The sequence below is a fragment of the Otolemur garnettii genome, unplaced genomic scaffold (assembly GCF_000181295.1).
Source record: "Otolemur garnettii isolate 467f Iridium unplaced genomic scaffold, OtoGar3 scaffold00120, whole genome shotgun sequence".
NCBI lineage: Eukaryota > Metazoa > Chordata > Mammalia > Primates > Galagidae > Otolemur > Otolemur garnettii.
This window is the reverse complement of record NW_003852515.1, coordinates 1451408-1472925: the sequence shown is the minus strand read 5'-3', so window position 1 is coordinate 1472925 and position 21518 is coordinate 1451408. Positions and strand designations below refer to the sequence as shown.

Genomic DNA, 21518 nt, shown 5'->3' with positions numbered 1-21518 from the left:
AATTGTACTTCTTCCCTCTGGATTCTCAGGAATTCTCCTTTGCTTAAAAAGGCACCAAAATTGAGGTTTCTAAGAAGTAGTATTTTGTGTACATGTGTTTTGTAGTTTGTATCTACAGACACAAATGGTGCATAGATCTTAATTTGTTTGAGGTATGATTTCTTTTGCTTGGTAGCCTAAGCATGTTGGCTTTATGTTGAGGAATAATTTTAGGTCTGAGATGAAGAAAGCCAGTAGTACTAGTTTGCAGCAATGCAGCTACTTAAACAGGAGCAAAATACGTCGTATTAAAGCGTGTTTCTTTCCTCCTGAGAAAAACTATTGGATATGAGAATGAACCTGAATTGCTAATTTTAATGTAAAAATGTATTTTTTTTTCCAGGTTTTGCTTTGGTTTCGGAAGATAAAAAGAAAGAGGTCACGCAGGCTCAGGTACTAATTCTAGTGGTGAGATCTACTCCTCTCTGCTGAGATTTGTGTTTTCTTGAATGGGAACTGCAGTGATTTCATTCTTTAGATGTTATCATGTTCTTTTTATTTTATTTGTTATATGAATTAATGTAACTTTGGTCAACACGTGGTTTGAAGCCCTAACACCTACTTGTAGGTAGACTTGTTTAAACGGAAATTCCTTGAGGCAGATCTACTAGGATTTTTTTTTTTCTTTTTTGGGACAGAGGCTCCCCCTGTTGCCCCTCATATCCCCCTGTTGCCCCTCATAGAGTGCTGAGGTATCACAGCTCACAGCAACTTCAAACTTCTGGGCTCAAATAATTTTTTGCCTCATCCCCCCACCCCCAAGTGGCTGGGACTATAGGTACCCACCACAAGTATCTGGCTAGTTTTTCTGGTTTTAGGAGGGGATCTTGCTGTTGCTCACACTGGCCTTGAACACGGCAGCTCAAAGTGATCCACCCGCCTCAGCCTCCCAGTGCTAGGATTACAGGCCAAGATCAGTATGTTTTCAAGTCCTTTTAAGAAGAATGGTGTTTTGACACAGTGTTAGCCAGTTTAGCAGTCATGCTTGGATACCTCAGTTTCCCCCAGTCTTATTGTTTCCTAATCTCAGGCTTAATTTTCTGAGTCTGTGACAGGATTTTGCTGTCTCACAGAGGATACCTGATTACTGTCACCTTGTAGGTGCTGTATGAGAGGGCGTGCTGGGGACCCGGCAGGAGACCCCAGGGAGGACTGGGCTGCCAGACTCCTTGTGTAGTCAGAATGAGACACCTCGGCCTGGGGACTGATGGACAGAAGGACCGGCCGTCCAGTCTCAGAGTAGCTGCTGCTTCTCTTTGGTTCATTCAGGAACCTCCTCTGCACTTTTACCCATTGGGCTTAGCATGTGAGAAAGAGAAGCAATATTTTAAAATATCAGTTGTTTTTATATTAATTAAAACTCAGTTGACTATTTTTTACCCCACAGTTGGTGTAAGAACTTCTTTTTTTCCTGATTTACGGAACTGAGTGCTAAAAAAATGGGCATTGTTCATTATACAGCAATAGAAAATTACTGTATCAGCTGAGAACTTACTAATGTTTCCTGCTACACCATCAGATCTCTGTATTTTAATTCATAAGCATAATGCCCTTTGGATAAATAAATGCTTACCAGTGCATATACACAAACACATAATTTCTCTGAAGAAATGAGTATATTTTGTATATAAGAATATATACAGAAAAGGAAGCCTGCCTAATTGTTAGCAAGTGCTCAAATTGGTACGTTTATCACCAGCACCCTGCTGCTTCTTGGGTAATGATAGAAGGAGCTTTTTATTTTTAATAGAATATTTCTTTTATCAATAGAGTATTATCTGTTCTTACTATACTAAAGGAGTCCTACACAGGGAAAGTGATAATAATTTCTTATGATTTTAAGACCTTTTATGGTTAATAAAGCACTTTCACACGTTTTATTTAATTTGTTCTTCTCAATGATCCCATTATGGCTAAGCAGGTATTCCCATTTGCAATAGAGAAAATTTAGCCTCAGAGAAGTTAAGTGATTTGACCAGGATCACATGATTACTAAAACGTAAAGTTAGAATCCAAGTTTTCTGAATCCTTCAATTTTTCACACTGTATTGTTTTATATCATTCAGCCCCGTGCTTTGCAGTAGGTGTGTTTGGCAATAGTGAGCATCATTTGTGATGGATTTAAAGTGCTGCCTAAGGATTATTACAAGGGAATTTTCAAGTATGAGAATTGCATCCTTTGCTTTAAATACATATGTAAATATAAATAGAGATAGGTAAGGTGAGTCATAGCTAAGTGTCAGTTTTCATGAAAAGATACTAAGTAAAACACTTGAATTAGGTCATTAACTGCATCTGTTTGGGGCTGCATCGCCAGGAGGAGAGGCAGGAATGTCTGCTGTGCAGTGGACTGAGACTGGAAGATGGGGAAGAGTCAGTGCATCCAAAGTTGTCCAGAGTCTGTAGATGAACCAGGACATGGTATTTAAGGCTCTGAACAATAACATATTGTTCGTTTATTACTGCAGAATTGACCAGGATCTGGCCTGCCATCCTTGTGCTGAGATAGCCACCCTCTGCCCACTTCTCCACCCTGTAAGTTTTAGTTAGGGGCCCCAGGCAGGGCTGTGTGTTAAAGACAGCACAGCCCTTCTTGGGGCTGATTTCTTCCCCAGACATCCAAGCTTAATGGTTGGACTGAGGTTTGACTTCTCATCACAGTCCTGTCTGCTCCTAGTGCCCTGGGATGCTGCTGTCTGGGCCTAATTTCCCCAGTTACTGCTGGGTCTCAGGGGAGCCTGCCTCTCCAGGATTGTCCTTTAGGCCCTAGGTGCTGCCTCCACCATTGGTCTTCAGCCTGCAGTGTTGTCTGGCCTTAAATCCCACAATGGCTTGTGATGTGGGGCCCCCTGTGAAGTGCTGGTCATTGGAGCCAAAGTACTGCATTTCATCTCTTCACTATTGACCAGCTAGGGACTCAGTGAGCCTTGCTGTGCCTCAGCTTCCCCATCTGTAAGATGGGATGAATAGGACCTACCTCAAAGAGCTGTTTTAAAGATGAAGAGAGAGAGGGAGTATGTGTGTGTGTTTACCACTTAGAACTGTACCCGGTCCCATTTAAAAGTTTATCTGATAAGACAAAAGGAAATATCATATGCGGACTTTCAAGAGGTTACATAAGCCACAAATTAAAATAAAAAGAGGAACTGTTGACCTGCTTTTTAACTTTTTATCAGTTAAATTTCTTTTATGGTGATAGTTGACTTCCTATGAAGCAGTAGTTGACGACAGTGGTGGTAAAAGGAGTAGCAGCCCGTGATTACTGAGTATTTGCTCTGAGGACACACTGTGTGCATGTCATTCAACTTACAACCCAACCCTGTGAAGTGGGCCTTGTAATTATTATTCCTATAACTGTGGAAACTGAGGCCTGAGCTAATAAGTGGTGGTGGCGGAATTAGAGCACGAGCCTCAGACTTCAGCTGAGTGTGCTGATGAGTGCATTGTGCATCTTTTATCATCAGAGTCTAGAACAGTGTTTCTCAACCTTTTTTATCTCATAGCGCACTTGAACCTACAGTTAAACTATAATTATGTTGATTAAAAAAAAAAAAGAAAACTTATGGTGCTTTGAACTTCTTTCAAAACTAATTTAATAATGTTCTTTTAAAATTTTGGTGGCACACCAGTGGAAAATCAGTGATCTAGAGGGTGGTGGTGAAGAATCAGGATGATTGGGTTGGAGATTCCATCTTATACCTCTTGCCACTTAAAAGAGTTCATATCAGATTCTTTCAATGATGTTGTATCTTTTAATGAAGAACTTAAAACCTAAGCATTACATATATGGATTGCAAGTGTTTTAATTCATTGCAGTTTAAAAAGTGAACTTTCTGTTAGAGGGAAACTAGGAACCATCTGTGGGGTAGATGCTTTAATAACAAATCTCTTTCATATCTGAGTAGCAATTCAGTTGACTTATAGAACCTTGGCGGTGAGCACATTCTGATTTATATTGATAGGATAAGAAATATGTGGCAGCAGAAATCATAAAATAAACCATGTGTCTTCTTCTTTGGAAGAACTAAGTCTTTTCACGAGGGAAGCGTGAGACAGAATTTTAAGTATCCTGTCAATTCATTCATTTGGTCTAACTTTCTTTCTCAAAGGGAAAATTTGTCAAGACCATTTTGGTTCCATCTCAATTCACCTAATTCAATTCTTCCTTGGAGATTTTATTTTTACAGTTTACAAACTGAGCCATTTGAAATGGCTAATCATTTCCTGGCTATTGTGTCAGCCGGTCTGAACTGCAGTGTGTGATAATGAACAGAAAGATGTATAACGTGTGTTGGTTTTTTTCTTTTTATTTCACAAAGATATTCTAGTCCAGTTGGCATTGGAGATTGTTTAAGTTGCTCAGTCTGAAACTACAGTGTTCTGGATATTTTTCATTTTTCAACTTGTTGAAAAAGGTGACTTTTGTTGTCAGTATTGCTTTTAGCTTTCTCTCAAAATATGTTCCCATCTAATGACATGTACTTCCTAGAGAGCGTCTCAGCAGGAGGGCTGGAAACACGCTGTCTGGTGATGTGAAGAAGGAGCCCTAGAAAGGAGTGGGAGACCTGGGATTTAGTCCTGGGCCTGTGGCTGAAAGAGCTGTTGGGCCTTGGGAAAATCCTTTCTCTTTTCTGAGCCTCTGTTGTCTCCTTTGTGAAAGGGCAGTGTTGTATTGAATCACCTCCAAGGCTGTTTTAGCTCTAACAATTCTATTTTTCCACGAGCCTCATCTGCCAGCCAAAGCTGTGGCCTCCCAGGAGAAGGCAGTGTGGCCTGGGGCAGGCAGCAGGGTGACAGTGGCAGCCGAGTGGCACTTGCTGGCACTTCTGAAGCCAGCTCCTTCCCTGAGAAGGTGGTCCTGGTTGCCGTCCTAGTCAGAGTGGTGGCACCACATGTGTTAACTTGTGGTGATAACCTGTCTTTGGCTCAGTACAGTCAGAGAAGTGGGCTATCTTTCCAGTCTTTTAGTGGGTTCTCCCAGAAGAAAGAAAGATAGATAGATAGATATTCTTTTTTTTTTTTTGTTTTTTAGAGTCTCACTGTTGCCTCAGGCTAGAGTGCTTTGGCATCACAGCTCACAGCATCCTCAAACTCTTGGGCTCAAGTAATCCCCTTGCCTCAGTCTCCCAAGTAGTGGGGACTACAGGCGTGTGCTACAATGCCTCGCTGATGTTTTATTTTCTATAGAGACGGGGCCTCACTCTTGTTCCGATCAGTCTCGAACTCCTAAGCTCAAGCTGTCCACCTGCCTTGGCCCCCCAGAGTGCTAGGATTATAGGCTACCACGCCTGGCCCCCAAAGCTATGTGTTTTATCAGGATTAAGTGAGGTGTTACTTGGTCCTGAGAGCTGACAAGTCAGCATGTAACTTTGGATTCTTCTCCACTCAGTGGCATTTCTACTCATGAGACAGAGATAATTTCACAGTGCGCTGCTGAAGGTAGGCCTGTGATAGCCTGTGTTTAGCCCTCTCTCCTCCCTGGCTATTGTCACGGTGCCTTTGGCATTTTTAGAGGGTACATCTCTTCATGGATGCGTCTCTTGGCTTTTAAGCTGCTGCCAATTTTGTTGGTAATGGCTCACAACCGCATTTCTTGTCGCTGTCTGTGAAGGAAATTGAAGGATATTTGCTGCCATCCAATTGTCATAATTATAGCATATGGCTGTTGAAAGCAGAAAAGGGCAATTAGGGAGAAAATTCCTCCTTAGACTGTAGAGAAGACAATGAAAGTGGCAGACTTAGCTGCCGACGCTTTGCACTTTCCAAACAAATCCTTTGAGATTTCCTCTTGAATCACACAGTCAGGGTGAGGTATTTCCTTGCCCACGTCCAGATTTCCGTGTCTGGAGCTCTCCAGCACTGGGGCGCCTGTTCTGTGCTCATGAATTCTGGTGACTCCTCCAAGGCCCTGTGGCTGCTTCTCAGGTAGGAGAGGCATCGTGGTACCATTCTTGATAATAGCATGTGTGATCCCCTCAAATTATTAATTACAATAATTAGCAGAGCTCTTCCTCATGAGGAGCACCTGCCAGATCTGAGGCTCTCTCTGATAATGTTTGTGATGCTTTACAGTTTGTGAGGCTTTTAAAAATGAACCTTCCCAAGCACATTGTCCACCAGTTACACATTCACTTTGCTTTACACAGGAGGAAAGAGCTTCAGCCCAGCTAAGTGTCTTGTGCATGGTCACGTGAGAAGGGCACAGCCCCATCTAAGAGGCCTGGCGTGATGTCCCAGTCCATTGTTGCTGCCTTGTCCCCCTTAGGTTTGGTCTCTCTTCTTAAGCAGAGATTTCCAAGCTCCCGTCTTCACGTCTTCCCTTCAAGTGTGAATTCGTACCATGTCTGTCTATTCAGTGTATTGCCAGCTTTGTTATGTGATGAGAATTATCTTTTTCTCTTTCATTTGAGATACAGGATTTGGATGATCAGAGTGGTATGTCAAGGAAAAAGGACATAGGTAAGTACTGATTTATTTTTTCACCTAACAGTATGCACTCAGGTATATTTTATATAAATTATATTTTAGTGAAGTGATTTTTTTCCTTTCTGATTTTGTTTATGGGACAAATAGCATTGTCTAAATATTCCATCTTTGGCCCAGCCTGGTGTTTGCCCTCATGAAGACCCGGGGAGAATCCTTTTCAGATTGGCATATTGGTGTGTGATATATATTAGAAATAGCAGCTGATATGTTGATTGAATTCCCTCAGTCATCATGCTCTGAGCTTCCAGTAGGGTAGAGCACCACACTAGGCCCTGAGGGGAGTACGGAGATGGAGAAGCATGGTCCCTGTTATTAGGGCCCACACTGAAGGGAGAAAAGGACAAGCTGTGGCCCTTGCTCTGGCTGCCCTCTTCCTAGAGGCAGCTCTCCGCTCATTGGCTCGCAGGCTCCTACTTGCCTTTTGGGAGTCAGCTCTCCCCAATCACATCTCCCCAACTTATCCAAGCACCATGGCTTAGAAGCTGCTACCCCTCCTACAAGGTATTTCTATCTCAGCCCATTCACACCCTTGTTCGCAGTCTTTTTTACACCCCCCCCCCCATGTATATCGTAAGCATCTTTAGGGATGTGTCTTTTAAAAAAAACTTTGTGGGAAGCATGCCCAGTGTGTTGATGGGGAGGGTAAGGCCGCACCTCTGTGGGTAGGGGTGGGTCGCTCCCCAAAGGGTGTGAACTTTGTCAATGTCCTCATCCCAGGCTAGGCCTTGAAGACCTGCAGCGTGAACTTTGCACAAGAGGGAAGAGGAAAGCAAACGTTCCTTTCTAGGCCTTCCCTTCCCGGGCCTGCATTCTGAGGAGAGCAGAAGTGCGAGAACTATCCCCAACCTCTAATCCAGGTGGAAGGGAGAGGGGCCCAGAGGGGCACACAGGGGTGTGGGTTGGGGCTGCAGGCTCTGAGAGCACCTGCATTAAAGGGCATCGGTTATTGCCTTTTCTTCTCTGTATTACAATACCTGTATGGTTCAGCTACTCCTTTTTATGTGGAGATTTTCTCTCTGCTGCCAACCCTAGTGGCTTTGGGCATTTTGTATGTTCATTTTGTGGAAGCTGGTGAATCTCTGGTTGTTTACTGAATTAATGACCCAAGTCTGGAACATGGGCTTGAAACTACCTTGGACAAATAAATCTACATTCTTGCAAGTGCCAATGGCAAGTCAAGTGATATGTGGGTCGTTACAAAAGTTTTGTGATGCACAAAAATCAAGAAACATAAAATTTGTGCGTAGAAACAAATGAAGCCCTCCCAGCAACACTGATAAGCCCGGTGAGTTGAAATGTGCACAGGTGAATCAGAAAGGATGCTTTCAGTTGTGTTTCTTAGAAGTGAAGTAATGGGCCAATAGCACAGTCTGTCTCAAAACTTTCATAGTGACCTATCTACCTAACTTGGTGTCACTTCATCAGAAAAAGGCTCAGGGAACTTCCTTGTCACATGGGAATACAGGACCAGAAGGCTGTTAAAGAGCTTATACAATTGCAGCGGTACCAGTACAGTCAGCGAGCCGAGACCACAGGCTCATAGTACTCAGGGGTGGGCGATGGGCTCCACGCACCTGTCTGGGTTTCTTCCTTTTTTGGCTCACTGCCTAGTAATAGATTCACTAGCACACAATTATTCTCATCAAGTAAAGCACAATCGGAGTGGCTCTTCATGCATGTCTGTGTGTGCATATTTATTCTTCAGCTTTAAATCACAAGGCTGCTTGTTATTCACCTTGTATCAGAAGATCACTGTTATTGATTGATTACTCCTGAGAGAGGCATGCATACACCAGCATGATAGAATCTATTCTTCTGGGTCATATCTGGCCAGATTAAGATTAGCACTTAATACAGTGCTTGGCCTGTGATAGGTGCTCAACAACTAAAGAAATAAGAGAGCCTTTGGTTTGTTTTACTTTCAAAGAAGAATTAGTCCTCTTTCAGGCATCCTTTCCTAGCTATCTCCTTGGTTCTCCCGCTGTCCTGAATGCTCTCTGCACTGCACTGTTGGCTTCAGTGCTGCATCGGTCCTTTCTGTATCCTTGGCTAATTTCTTTATCTTCCCCTTCTAGCCTGTCACTCTGATCATTATTGTCAGGCACTTAGTGTGCGACCCATTTATTGCACATTCCTGGAGGAGAAACAGTGATAATCCATCTTGACTTGTGACAGTGTTTGCTGAAGGCGAGTTGCAGTGAGTTTAAAGAAGTGCCACCAAGAAGCTAAGGAAGTAGCAGAATCATCTTGTTTAGCTCTGTTGACTGGGCAGTGCGAGCCTACAACTCAGGTGGTTGATGGGAGCCCCAGAAGATAGTCACCAGTAAGCTCAGGGCTGTGGACTCAGCCAGAATGTGATTCAGCTAAGGGCGGCTTAGGCTGCGTGTCAGAAAGTATTTCTTGGTGCTGGTATGAACAGCAGCAGGGATTTAAACCTGGGAGCCATTTTTAGCATCAACTGCTGACTGTGCTAACCTGAACAGCCTGTCAGTGGGGTTCGTTATAATCAGGAGTGTGGGCGCTGGGCACCCCCTTTCTCTTTAGCCTTGTCCTTGATAACTGCCCCGTGCATCCTGCCCCTTAGGCACACTTAGCCATTAATATTGTCCAGAACCTGCACTTGACTCTCTCTCCCAAGCTTTCACTCCCTCTGTGGGAAGCTCTTTGCACCCCCTTTTTGACCTGTTCTTAGTACACAGAGTCCCCAGTCCCTCCTCCAGGAAGGCCCCACTGCCTTCCCACTTGGCTCCTGAGGCCCTTCCCCATTGAAGGTGAGTAATTTGCAGTCCAGGCTTGTTAGCAGCAGGGTTCATGGGTCCTCCACAGTTGAATCTGGCCGACCCTGCTTCCCTCTCTGACTTTGCTACTCACCCCATCCTTTTCTCTGCCTGCCGCAGAGTAGGGCAGGCTTTGGACTCTGGTAACCCTGCTTCATTCTCTCCGGTTGATCCGCTACCCTCTGTGTGTGCATCTGCGGAAAAGCGCTGCTTTCAGAGGAGGCTCAGGGAACACTTCCTCCCAGAAGCTCTCTGTGCTCCTCCTCTGTGCTGTGGTAGTGCCTTGGCTCACTCTGGCTGTAGACTCACTGCTCTGTGCTGTGATGGGCTGTCCCTGATGGAGGCTCAGAACTGGGGTGCTGCGGCTGTGCTCACACATCTTTGCATCCCAGAGCTCTGTGCTTCCAGGTGCAGAAGCTGTTTGCTGAATGAAACCTGGAGGGTGCGTGACCGCGTACACCAGAAAGGGAGGGGCTGGCATGACTCCTCAGTAGCTTTGGTACAAAGAGACGGACAGACATAACTCACAGAGCATGACCCAGGAAATGGGAAGAATTCACTTTTTCTCCCCGTGTGAAGTGTCTTGCTAGCATGGAAGAGCTATTGAACATAAGAACCTAAGAGCCATTGCCTTCCATGCAGGCAAGACACTTCACAAGGGGAGAAAAAGTGAATCTCCATCTTCCAGGAGAACGATCGGTGTCTCACAGTTGGTTACTGTGGGGAGCGCAGGATTAACCTCTTGACAAATGGATCTGCTCTTCCAAAAAATTATTTTGAAATTATTTGAACACATACAAAGTTAGAAACTAAAATAATGGAAATCCTTGTATCTACCTAGATTTAGAAATAAAGCATTTCTCCTAACTCAGCTGAAGCCTTTTAACTGTTATCCTGATTGGTGTTTATCGTTCTGGTGTAATCTTTTACACTTTCACATGATATGTGTGTGTGTAGTACATAGCCATCACATGGAATGTGTGTTTATATTTTTTGCACACTATTGATTTATGTAGTTTACTTTTGCAACTTCCTTGTTTTCAGCGTCATATCTGTGGGGTTCACCTACAGTATCCATCGGGATTGACATACATAGTGCTGTTTAATTTTTATTGCTGTATAGTAGTTCAGTTTGAATGTCTCATTAGTGGTTATTTGGGTTACTTCCATTTTTCCCCCTTTTGCACTGTGCCACCATGAACACTCTTTATATCCTCCTACACATATGTGAGAGTTGCTAAAAGATGATTAATGGGAGTGGAATTTCTGGGTCATTGGGATCATTTATCTTCAACTTTATACATTTTGCAAAAATTTATTCTCTAAAGCTTATTTACTCCATCCTTACAAAAACAAATTTTATAATTCCTTCTTTGGTGTGTCAGTTTATATTAATGTTTCGTATATAGTAGATCCAAGATAACATTGTAGTGGAAACATATAACATCCATTTAAGCCTTATCCTTGTGTCCAGGGTATAAAGCCCAGAAACCAATTTAAAATAGAGGCAGGTATATGGAAGATTCATATTTACATAAACTCCTAAGGGAAAGGAATTAGGTCACATTCAGTGGGTTGTTCAGCATTTCCCTTTACATTTTTAATTGAGCTTTAGCCAAAGAGCATTTTATATTATTTTTTGCATCTGGATAGCTCACTGTGGAACTATCTGTTGGATGAATATTTGAGTGAGTAAATGAATGGAGTTACAGAATTGAACATAAGAACAATAAAAAGGAATGAAATTAAAACCACAGTAGTGTCCTTGAGCTGAGGCATTGAAGAGAAAGACTTGTAGTGGAGAAAGGGCCCCACTTGGATCTGCTTTAAACCTGGCTGGGGGCTACAATTTATGTGCCGTCTGCGTCCTGCCACCTATGTGTCTGGTGGCAGGGTGTTGACATGATGGCTGTTTCTGTTTCATTACAAGTTCAGAACCTGGGAGGCCTAATGTGTGGCTTGAGCAGCCACCTGGGATGGCAAGCCCTCTGCTGGTCTTCTCCAGCCAAGTGGGCAGGACATGCTCCTCCCTGCCCACCATTGTGCCAATCAGGCTACAGTGAAGCAAGACTCTTCGTGGGCTGGTAGATGCCCCTGGTGTGTTGGTGCAGATGGGCTCCTATGTAGTACTTCTTGGTAAAGCCCTGCTGCTATGGAATTGTTGTGATTAGTTTCCTGGCGATAACACTTAATCCTGGCTTGGTGCCTTGTGAGATAGGGTAAGGATTATGGAGTTATTTATTTGCAAAGCCTTGTGAACTTGTGGGGTATAGGTAATCACTGTGGCCCGTCACCTTAAAGCACCACCCAGAAAATTCTTGAGGTAGTAGTGAGCTAGGGCTGCTAGACTGTGGCCTAAGCAACAGAGATTTATTGTCTCACTAATCTAGAGCCTAGCAGTCAGAGGTTAAGATGTTGGTTGGCAGGGCTGTGAGGGAGGACTGTGTTCCAGCCTCTCTCCCTCACCTGGAGATGACCGCCTCCTCATGTGACTCCAGCCATCTTCCCTCTGCGCATGTCTGTTTCTGTGTCCGGTTTCCCCTTTTGATGAGGGCGTCAGTCAGATAGGATTAAGGCTCACCTTAATGACCTCACTCAAGCCTAACTTGATTACCTCTGTAAAGATTCCAAATAAAGCCACCTTCTGAGTGAGGTAGGAAGGGTTAGGACTTCAACATATGCATTTTGGGGAACCTAATTCAGCTCCTAACAGGTGGCAGCACAAAGTAGGATTATGTGGGAATTGTTAAGAAGCTCCTTGTAAACATGAGATTTTCGGCAACCGGGAGCCTTCTAGACGTTTTCATCCGTTTACAGCCCTTCCTTTTGACACCTGCAGGAGCAGATTCACAGTTTGGTACCGTGCACTTGGTTGAGTACAGTCAGCTTATTGACTTGCTAACTTCTAGGAAGGAAGTTTTGGAAGTCAGTTAAAAAGGGAGGCGATTTTATCTCTAGAATTACATATAAATTGATTTTTTCCCCTAAGAGATTATTGCCTGAAGGCATGCCTTATAGCTATTGTTTTTTTCAGTTGCTATAAAGTTTATTTCAAAATGTCGATAAAATTTAAGAAATACCTGAAAACTTTGTTTTTTTTTTTTCTTTGGTTCTAGACTTAAAAGAAATTGTATTTGTCATCCAGAGTCAAAGTAACTCTTTTCATGCCAAGAGAGCAGAGCAATTGAAAAAAAGCATCTTAAAGCAGGCAGCAAATCTTACCCAGGTACGTGGAGATGGTTTGAGGTATCTGCTAATGATGTATGTTTTTCAATTTACTTGTTTATTTATTGCTTGGGATTTATTGAGGGTACAAAGAATTGGGTTGCACTGATTCCATTTGTTAGGTGAAGTCCCTCTTATAATTGTGTCTCGCCCCCAAGAGGTGTGCCATACACTGTGACCCCCCCCCCCCGTCTTCCTCTCTCCCCATCCCTCATTCCCCTACCCTCGCCACCATGCCACCATGTATTGGGTCATCTGCTGCCTTCAATTGATGTATTTCTTGATACGGTTATGTTTCCAAAGCACTCAGATTGTGGAGAAGCAATTTTATTTAAATAAGAATAGTTCTTCTGACTCATTTTGCTTTTTTAATATTGACTATTAAAAAATATTGACTATTACTGAAAAATGCTTTAATTCATAATGCTAAGCATCATATTCTAAGTTATTGTATATACGTGGCATGGCAATTAAGTTCATGAGCTTATCCTAGAAAAAGTGCTGTAGCTGTATAACTCTTTGTTGAATATCACCGCAGTCACCTTTGAACTACTCCCCCTTGGGAAGCTATGCCCTCACACCAGCGCCCAGTCCGTCCTTCAGAGCCATTTTGGAACTCTTTTTCTGGAATGGCCATCAGACCTTCTGTCATCTGAAGGTCTGACAATTAAGTTCACAAACTTGCCACTGTGTCCTTAATGTTGGCAGCCATGCACAAACTCCGTGAGGTTCCATGACCTTGGTAAATCAGTGTCTCACAGCTGTGTTTGTGTTGATGTGGCGCGGTGTCTTGCTGAGTGGCATTCGTTACTGTTGTTGCACGTTTTTGTGGGTCATTTGGTGACAGCTTTGATAGTCTTTCCAGAAAAAAGTTCCAAAATTGTTCTGAAGGGTAGATTAGACACTGGTGTCTGTAAAGAGCTTCCTCAAGGGAGTACTACAAAGGTGGCCATTGTGATATTCAGCAGTGAGTTAACACTTTTTCTAGGATGAGTGCATGAATTTAATTGTTAACCTTGTATTTTTTTTTAATTTAAGAAAATTATGTAATTATGTGGGATTATCATGGCTTTGTCATGAAGTATGATAAAAAGAAGTGGATGAAATAGCTCTTTAAAAGCAAAGCTTAAAATAGAAGTAATTAACATTCAAAATTTTGGTAACAAGTTCTAAGGCAATTTTCGTGTTGAAATAACATTTTCATTAAAGTTGGTGCAGTGCTTCCTCTAGGAGTCTCTTAATCTGTTTTTTTAATTGGATGTCATTAATTGAACTTTTGATTTGATTTATAATGTAATATCCCAGAAGGATTATGGAGAGAAAAATCTACACATACAGGTACATTTTAATAATGTTTAAAATAGGCATGAACAGAATCTAAAGCTGCTCTGAATAACGCTGGCGGTCTGGGGAGAAATGCTTTATAGGTGCTTTCTTCAGATGAGTGAAATAAAACCTCCAGGAATGCTGCCCCACGTTGCTATGGCCTTCAAGACAAAAGTGCTTGTCTGTAGATAAATGCCATTTCTCTGTTTTCTCAGGAAAGAACTCTTTGACAAGAGACATATGTGTTTGACAGATTGCTTTTTTCTGTTGGTGGGTGCTAGAAAATAAAGGGCCGGAAATATTAATGAAACCAAGCAGACTTAATGGTATTCAGGCAAAGAGCTTCCGAGAATAAGGTTTCATGTGCTTAATCTTTAAACGTTTACATATAGACTTCACCTTGGTTCTCTTGGTTATCTGGAGGCTCATAATATTTTCTCAAGGGAGTGGAAAGATTTAGATGTTATAGATGTTTTTGGTAATCAAAGATAGAAGCAGCTTGATGAGTTTAAAATTATTTTTCTGGAAACTTAACTTCTAGAAATTTTCTGCTACTAAACCTTTCTGGATTTCATTCGAGGCAGACACACAGCAAGACCCTTGACTGGCCAGCTTCTTCTGTCTGGTCTGCTAGAGGGACTAGTGTGGTGGCCGGGTGCAGGCCGCTGCAGGGAACTGAATGATCAGTAGTACCTGAGTTGGGTCCAGGCAAGCACTGACTGGATGTAGCTCAGGCAGGCTTTGGTGATCACCCCCCGTTGTGAAATCAGAGATGGTATCAGGAGGCATGTGGGCATCACGTGTTCCTCCAGAAATTAAGAGCTTGCTTTTCCCTATGTATCTGCGTGTGTCTCTGCTCCTAGAAACACCTTCCATCTTGCAAAAACAGATTCATGCTTTGTAAGATTACATGTCTCCCCCATTTAATCCATATTAATAGCTCTTACCATTAATGTGGCTAGTGACATCCTGTGCAGCCAAGTCCAGCTGGGTGACTGCACCCCATACTTCCTCTCTACTTGTCCCCGGTCAGGGTTTTTTAACTGGGAGGGTGCCACTTTTTTGTGTGTGCACAAATGTGTATTAAACATTGTCTCTCTGACCTAACCCCCTTCGGTCTTCTGGGAGCAGCAGTTTTCTGAGCATCTTGGAGCAGGACAGTGGTCCCAGGGCGTGGTTTCCAGTGGACATAAAGCATGTGAGACACAGATGGTGATGGAGACAGTGCACCCTGGGAATGGGAGGTGCCTCTCGGTGGGAAACAATAGACACAATCAAATGTTTCTTCTTATTTTCTTCGCTTTAAGAGAAATAAGAGTTGGGAGGGGTATTGCTAGGGGATTCTTTTGGAAGACTTGGGGCTCTTCTCGATGGGGCTCAGTTGTTTTAAGACCCCTGTACACCTAAAACTGAGTCTAGGCTCTGGGGGAGGATGCTCAAAGGTCCCCATTTAAGCCAAACTTGGCAGTTGTATTTAGGAATGAGAATGTGTGTTGGGACTGCACCTTGCTGCCTTCAGGAGCTGGGGTGAGATGGCAGGCAGCTGAGAGGGTGAGTAGCCAGCAGGTCAGTACGAATGTCCAGTGCTTGTTCCCTTTTGCCAGGACGGTTGCACCAGTTTATTAACAGCAGTTGGTACTGTGTCCCGGCTTTACCTCCCACCACTCACCCCCTGGCCCTTTTGTTTGCCTGCACCTTCAGACTGCGTTGTTGCAGGATGCCCTTGCTGTGCCTCTGTGGCTCTGTAGTGCTGACCCACCTTCCTGGGGGCTCCTGCCCCCCCCAAGAGGCCTTTCCGTGCACCTTCTTGACCTGCGGTGCCAAGTCACTTCTTTTTGGTTTCACTTTGATGTCTTGTACCAACTTGTGTACTTTTCACTGTGTATTGTTATTTGTTACCTGTCTTTCTATCTTGTCTGTAAATTTTGACAGCAGAGGTTAGGATGCGTCTCATTAGTTTTTGATTTCTCAGAACCAAACCCAGGGCTGTATGTGTGAGTCCTCAGTGAATATTCATTGAACTGAATGCCTAAAACGCATTATCTCTTCTTTCTCAGAGTTACTCTTTTTTCTGTTGTAATAGAACTTTCATTTTGTTTCTTTTACATGCAGCATGCCCACCTTTGCCCCTCTCCCCACACACCCATTATACTAAATCACAAGTTCTCTGAAGGCAGACACTTCTTCTGATTCCTCCTTTTAAGACCTTAAGCATAGCAGGTATTCAGCCTATGGCACTTGAAGTGATTGTAAGAAATTCAGCAAGTTAAAATGAAAATTTAAGTAAATTGTTTTATTTTTTAATTTTTATTAATTCTTAAATTGATGATGGCCAGAATTTCTCCTATTAAATATAATAGCTACTTATCTTAGTGAAACCACAGGGTTTAGGGTGAAGAGTAGAAATAAAATTGGGTATGAGTTGGTGTTAGAAAAATATGCTCTCATGATTAAGTGAATCTTCCAGAAATAATATGGAGAGGAACCAGAAAATTCAGTTGACTGCCTCAACACGGACAGTTTAACCATGACTTAAGAAGGGTGAAGAGTTACTTCTCACCCAGCAGCCTGGCAGGTGGGCCTGGGCAGGGCGGCTGTCGTCCAGGTTCCTCTGTCTTGTTGCTTGTTGCTATCTGTGTGGTGAGGACAGGTAACCTACACCTGCATTCCAGTGTGTGGAGGCCAAGCAGCTTCCTCTTAAGGATGTACTCTGAAGCTGTGTATGTCATGTCCCTTGTGTCCCTGTGTCCAGAACATAATTATGTGAACGCACTTAGGATGGAAGATATAATCCCTGTTTGGGTGGCCTCTGGTCCAGCCAGAACTCAGAGGGTTCACATCATTAGAGGGAAGAAGGGTCCCAGGCCTTCTTCAGAGTTGCTCAGGAGTTTGAGGGATTTCTCTCTGAGGTACAAGATGCTCAGGATCTCTAGTTTCTGGCAGCAGGTGGAGGAGTGACCCCAGTCACTGTTACAACTAAGTGTGCCCCTTGGTTGAGGATTACTTCTGGGCAGAGCTGCTGGGGGTAGACCTGGTGAGATTTTCATTTTAAAGCCATTCCTCTGGTGGCTTTAAGAGAGCCAGGCTGGCAGCAGGGAGCCAAATTCTAAGGCCTTTGGACCATGCAGCCCGGAGCAGGTTGCAGACTGCTTCAAGTGCAGCAGGGCAGTTTGAGAACCACTAGGCTGGGGAGAGGACTGTGGACCTGGCCAGGGAGTAGTTGAGGTGCTGTGGGGCCAGGGTGGTGGGTGATTGACGCAGCTGAAAGATAAGGCTGGATGTCTGCAGTTAGGACTCAGATGCAGTTGGACTGTCAGGAGAGGCAGAGTGTGGGTTTAGAGCATCGGTTCTCAACCTGTGGGTCGTGACCCCTTTGTAACAATGAAAATACATTGTGGTATTAGGAAGGTCAAGAACCACTGGTTTAGAGAGTGAAGGTGTCTATAGGTCCCCTCTGCAGAGGACATGTGAGTGGTCAGAGCTTGGATATTTGTTTTAAGCTCAGTGGAAAGGTTTGGCCAGATGATGGTAGATTTGAGAGTCTGCAACTTAACACAGGCGGTGTGAAAGTGCCGCATACATGGAGAGTCCTGGGCCCTGGGGAAAGACCAGTGTCTGGGGCTGGCAGAGCCAGAGCTGACCAGAGGACTGTGAGCAGGGATACAGGGAACCAAGGGCTGTCCTGTCAGATGGCTGTGGGCATCACAGAACTCTGGCCTGCGTGCTTAGCTTGGAATGTGTCCCACACACAGTGCTTTGATGTTGCTGCCACTGCTGCAGCTATTACTTTATTTTATTTATTTATTTATTTATTTGAGACAGTTTTACTATGTCACCCTACGTAGAGTGCTGTGGCATCACAGCTCACAGCAACTTCCAACTCTTGGGCTTAAGCAATTCTCTTTGCCTCAGCCTCCCAAGTAGCTGGGACTACAGGTGCCCACCACAATGCCCGGCTATTTTTTGGTTGTGGTTGTCATTGTTGTTTGGCGGGCCCAGGCTGGGTTCCAACCTTCCAGCTCCCGTGTAGCTGGCTGGCACCCTAGCCCAATGAGCAGCCCAGAAAACAAGTCTGCAGGTGAGAATGTGTGTCACAGTGGACAGGTTACCTGCAACAGAGAAGCCACCAAAATAAACACAGTAACACTCTTCAGGCACCCTAGCTGCTGAGCTACTGGCGCCAAACTGCAGCTATCATTTTAATTTTAATTCTTAATTGTGGTAAAAATGAAACATAAAATTTACATCTTTCAGTGTACAGTTCAGCTGCATTGAGTCAGTTGATGTTGTGCAACAGATCCCCATAACTTTTTCATCTTCTCAAACTGAAACTCTGTACCCAGTAGACAGCCAGGTCCTGGCAACTGCTGTTCCACTTTTAGTCTCTGAGAATTTGACTTTTCTAGGTTTGTCATAGAAGTGGAATAATAAGTGTTTATCTTATTGTGACTGATTTATTTCATTTAGCGGTGTCTTTAAGGTTCACGTGAGTTGTAGCGTGTGTCAGAATATCCTTTGTTGAAAGGCTGAAGAGTGTTACTGTGTTTATTTTGGTGGCATCTCTGTTGCAGGTAACCTGTCCACTGTGATACACATTCTCACCTGCAGACACCTGTTTTCTGGGGAGCTCACTGGGCATTTTGCATGGGCTCCTTCATAGTGTACTTTCTCCTGTGGTGTGTCTGTCCTGCCCTGAGACCCCAGAGGGCTATTCCATTCTCCTCTTTGCAAGTCCCTGCCCCTCCGCCATGGCACCTTGACATGCCAAGTGCACACAGTACTATTACTGGGAACTGTGTTTCCATTGATGAATTTTTATCTGCTTTTAAAACTTAGAAATAGCTTCATTTCTCTCACGTATTTAACTTTTCTCTTACTTTATGCTTCTAATTAGCTTTACTATGCCTGTCCTTTATATACGTGTGCAGTTTAGACAACCTGTTGCGTAGGGGATGTAGCTTGCCACTAGGTGGCGACATTGGTTTTGCATTTAAAGACATAATTAGTAATATCATTAAGTAATCTCTCAGTGACCCCCAGCATTTACTTTCTGTGATAGTAAATGGAGTCTAGACTAAAGCCACAAGGAGACTTCCCTTTAATTATAGGATAGTCTGTTCTTGTTATCAACTGTTAGTACTGCTGTTAGTTACAACAAAACTTAAAACACTTGGATCTAATTTGCCCGCAAGATCCAGAGTGTGCTGTTCGGGCTTAGAGTAATTCCATATTTGGATTAACAAGTATTTTGATGATTGAAATGGCCAGAAAGATTTTAGAGTTTGCAGTTTAACTTGATATTGGATCATTTTTTTTCGTAATTTTTTTTTTTTTAATGCCACATGTGTGATTAAAAGACTTCATTCTGTGAATAGCGCTGTAGAGATCCACAACTTGTCAACAGGTGAAATAAGCCTTTTAGGCAGTACTTGTGGGGCAGGGATGAGATACCCTGACCTGGAACATCTTGAAAATGGAGACATAAGATCAACTTCTGATAACTAAATGCTGCAATTCACAAAACATAGGTCCTCAAAGTCACTTTAAAGAGCCAGGATGGCTCCCCAGTTCAACTGCTTAGTTAATTGGAACCTGTTTTAAGTAACTGACCTAACCTTGATAAAGAATTGATGACTTCATCAATTGAGTGCTGAGAAAGGGATAATCTAAGAGGCACTGCCAGCACAGCTGTAGGACCTGCTCTGTGCCTGCCCCAGGGCAGCTGTGTGGCAAGTGTGCGCTGTGCATCTGATAGACAGGATGTCTGGGGCCCTCGTGTCTCCTGGGACCTGAACTGTGAGGCCTTTGGGGTTGCACTTCGGGGTTCTCCATAGATTTGCCCACCATGAATGTTCATAAAAGTTGCTTGGTGAGGGAGAAATCTGCAGTTAAGTTTTTTCATTTGAATATTTATCTGATAGCCCAAAATATCTATTCTTCCCACAACACCAGATGTCTGAGCTGCTGTTTATTCATTATTCCTGTCAGGTTGCGCTTGACTCTAAAGTCTGCCAAAAAAATTAAGGTGCAAAAATGTAATGGTTTCTGTGATTATGCATCTGCTTCTAGCTATTCTCTTCGCTTTGCAAGTTATTGCCTGTGCCTGGTTTGCCTTAAGGTATTAAAATGCAGTCTTATTAAAAACACAAACATTTTTCATCATTAAAATGTAAATATAGAAACAAGAAAGAGCCCAAACTAACTTTCTGTCTGAAATTTAATACTATACTAGGAGTTGTTACTATGGTCGGTAAGATTCCCCTTGTGTTCTGCAATAGTTTGGGTCATTGTAAATTCTCACGCCCATCTCCAGTTTATGATACAGTTTATAGTGGCTTTCCAGCTAATATCGTTCTTCTAATCTATGAGTCACTTGAAGTGCTATTCTGTACACAGAATTCACTCTTGTGCAAAGGATTAGAAAGGAATTTACAAAGCATATTCTAGTTTTTTGAATTATTGTAAGGTAGATGTCAGCTGTTTCCTAATGTAGATGACTAGATCCCTGAAGCAGAGATTAGAAGTACAGAATGAGTGTATTTAGGTATTTACTCCATAGTCCAGGCACGGTGGCATGTGCCCGCAGTCTCAGCTGCTTAGTATACTGGCTGACGTAGGAGGATCACCTGAGCCCGGGAGTTCAAGTCCAACTTGGGCAGCATAATGAGACCCCATTGCATAAAAAACAAAAGTATTTACTCAACAAATACTAACTCAGTCAATTATTAATTATCTAATATTACTTTTTTTCAATTCAAGACCAATTTATTCTCAAGTTTTGCCAACACAAAAATACTCACCTTGAAGTCCAGCTCATCTTTCCATTCACTTTAACACTTCTGGCTTAAAATTGTAACTGTAATGTCCATGTCTCTAATGCCAACCCTTTTTTTCACTTTGTTGCCGGGGCTAGAGTACAGTGGGATCATCAGAGCTCACCATAACCCGAAACTCCTGGGTTAAAGTGATCTTCCTGCATCAGCTCCCGAAGTAGCTGAGACCTGGCTAATTTTAAAACTTTTTGTAGAGATGGGGTTTCACTCTGTTGCTCAGGTTGGTCTCAAACTCTGGCTTCAAGTGATCCTGAAAGTGAGACTTTAAAAAAGGTGATTAAAGTCATATGAAGTCTGTGTGGGTTGGTTGAAGCAGGTTCCCCCCGGCAGCTGTGGTCCAGTTGGGCAGCTGGTGTATACAGCTCCATCTAAGTGGAGAGGACGAGGTCATAGGCAGGTGGGCAGACCACTGTCAGCCTGCCTGCCCATCCTTGGAATAAAAGCAAAAGACACAGTGCAGCTGCATGGCCTTGGTGGTCGGCAGACCTCTGTGGAATGGCTGTTTGTGAGGCTGCAAACCCACTGGGTGCATGTGGTCCCAGAGGGGCGAAGTCCATAACATTCTTCCTACCTTCCAGATCTTGATCTGGCCAAGGCCTTGCAGGCTTGGTCATTCTGGCCAATGCTCACACAATAAACCGATCTTCACCAGTTAACAGTTGCTTTCCAATCCTAGACCCTAACATCCTTCACAGGTATAGTTCCCAGTGGGCAAACTGACTACCAGTCAAGTCACCACTATCAGCTGAGTCACAGGCTGAGTAGTGCCAAGGAGAGCGTGGCCACCCATGCCTGCCCCCAAACACAAGGCTGGAGGACTTTTTTTTTTTTT

The 21518-nt window shown here is 43.5% G+C and overlaps 1 protein-coding gene across 1 annotated transcript in view; it reads left to right on the top strand.

Moving 5' to 3' along the window:
- Positions 1 to 388: 388 nt before the first annotated feature.
- Positions 389 to 21518, top strand: part of B3GLCT (beta 3-glucosyltransferase) — a 96081-nt gene continuing 74951 nt past the window's right edge. The window contains exons 1-3 of the mRNA XM_023517765.1: positions 389 to 432; positions 6456 to 6498; positions 12419 to 12528. Coding sequence (XP_023373533.1) covers positions 6477 to 6498; positions 12419 to 12528 — 132 coding nt within the window. The 5' untranslated portion in view covers positions 389 to 432; positions 6456 to 6476. The remainder of the gene's footprint in view (positions 433 to 6455; positions 6499 to 12418; positions 12529 to 21518) is intronic.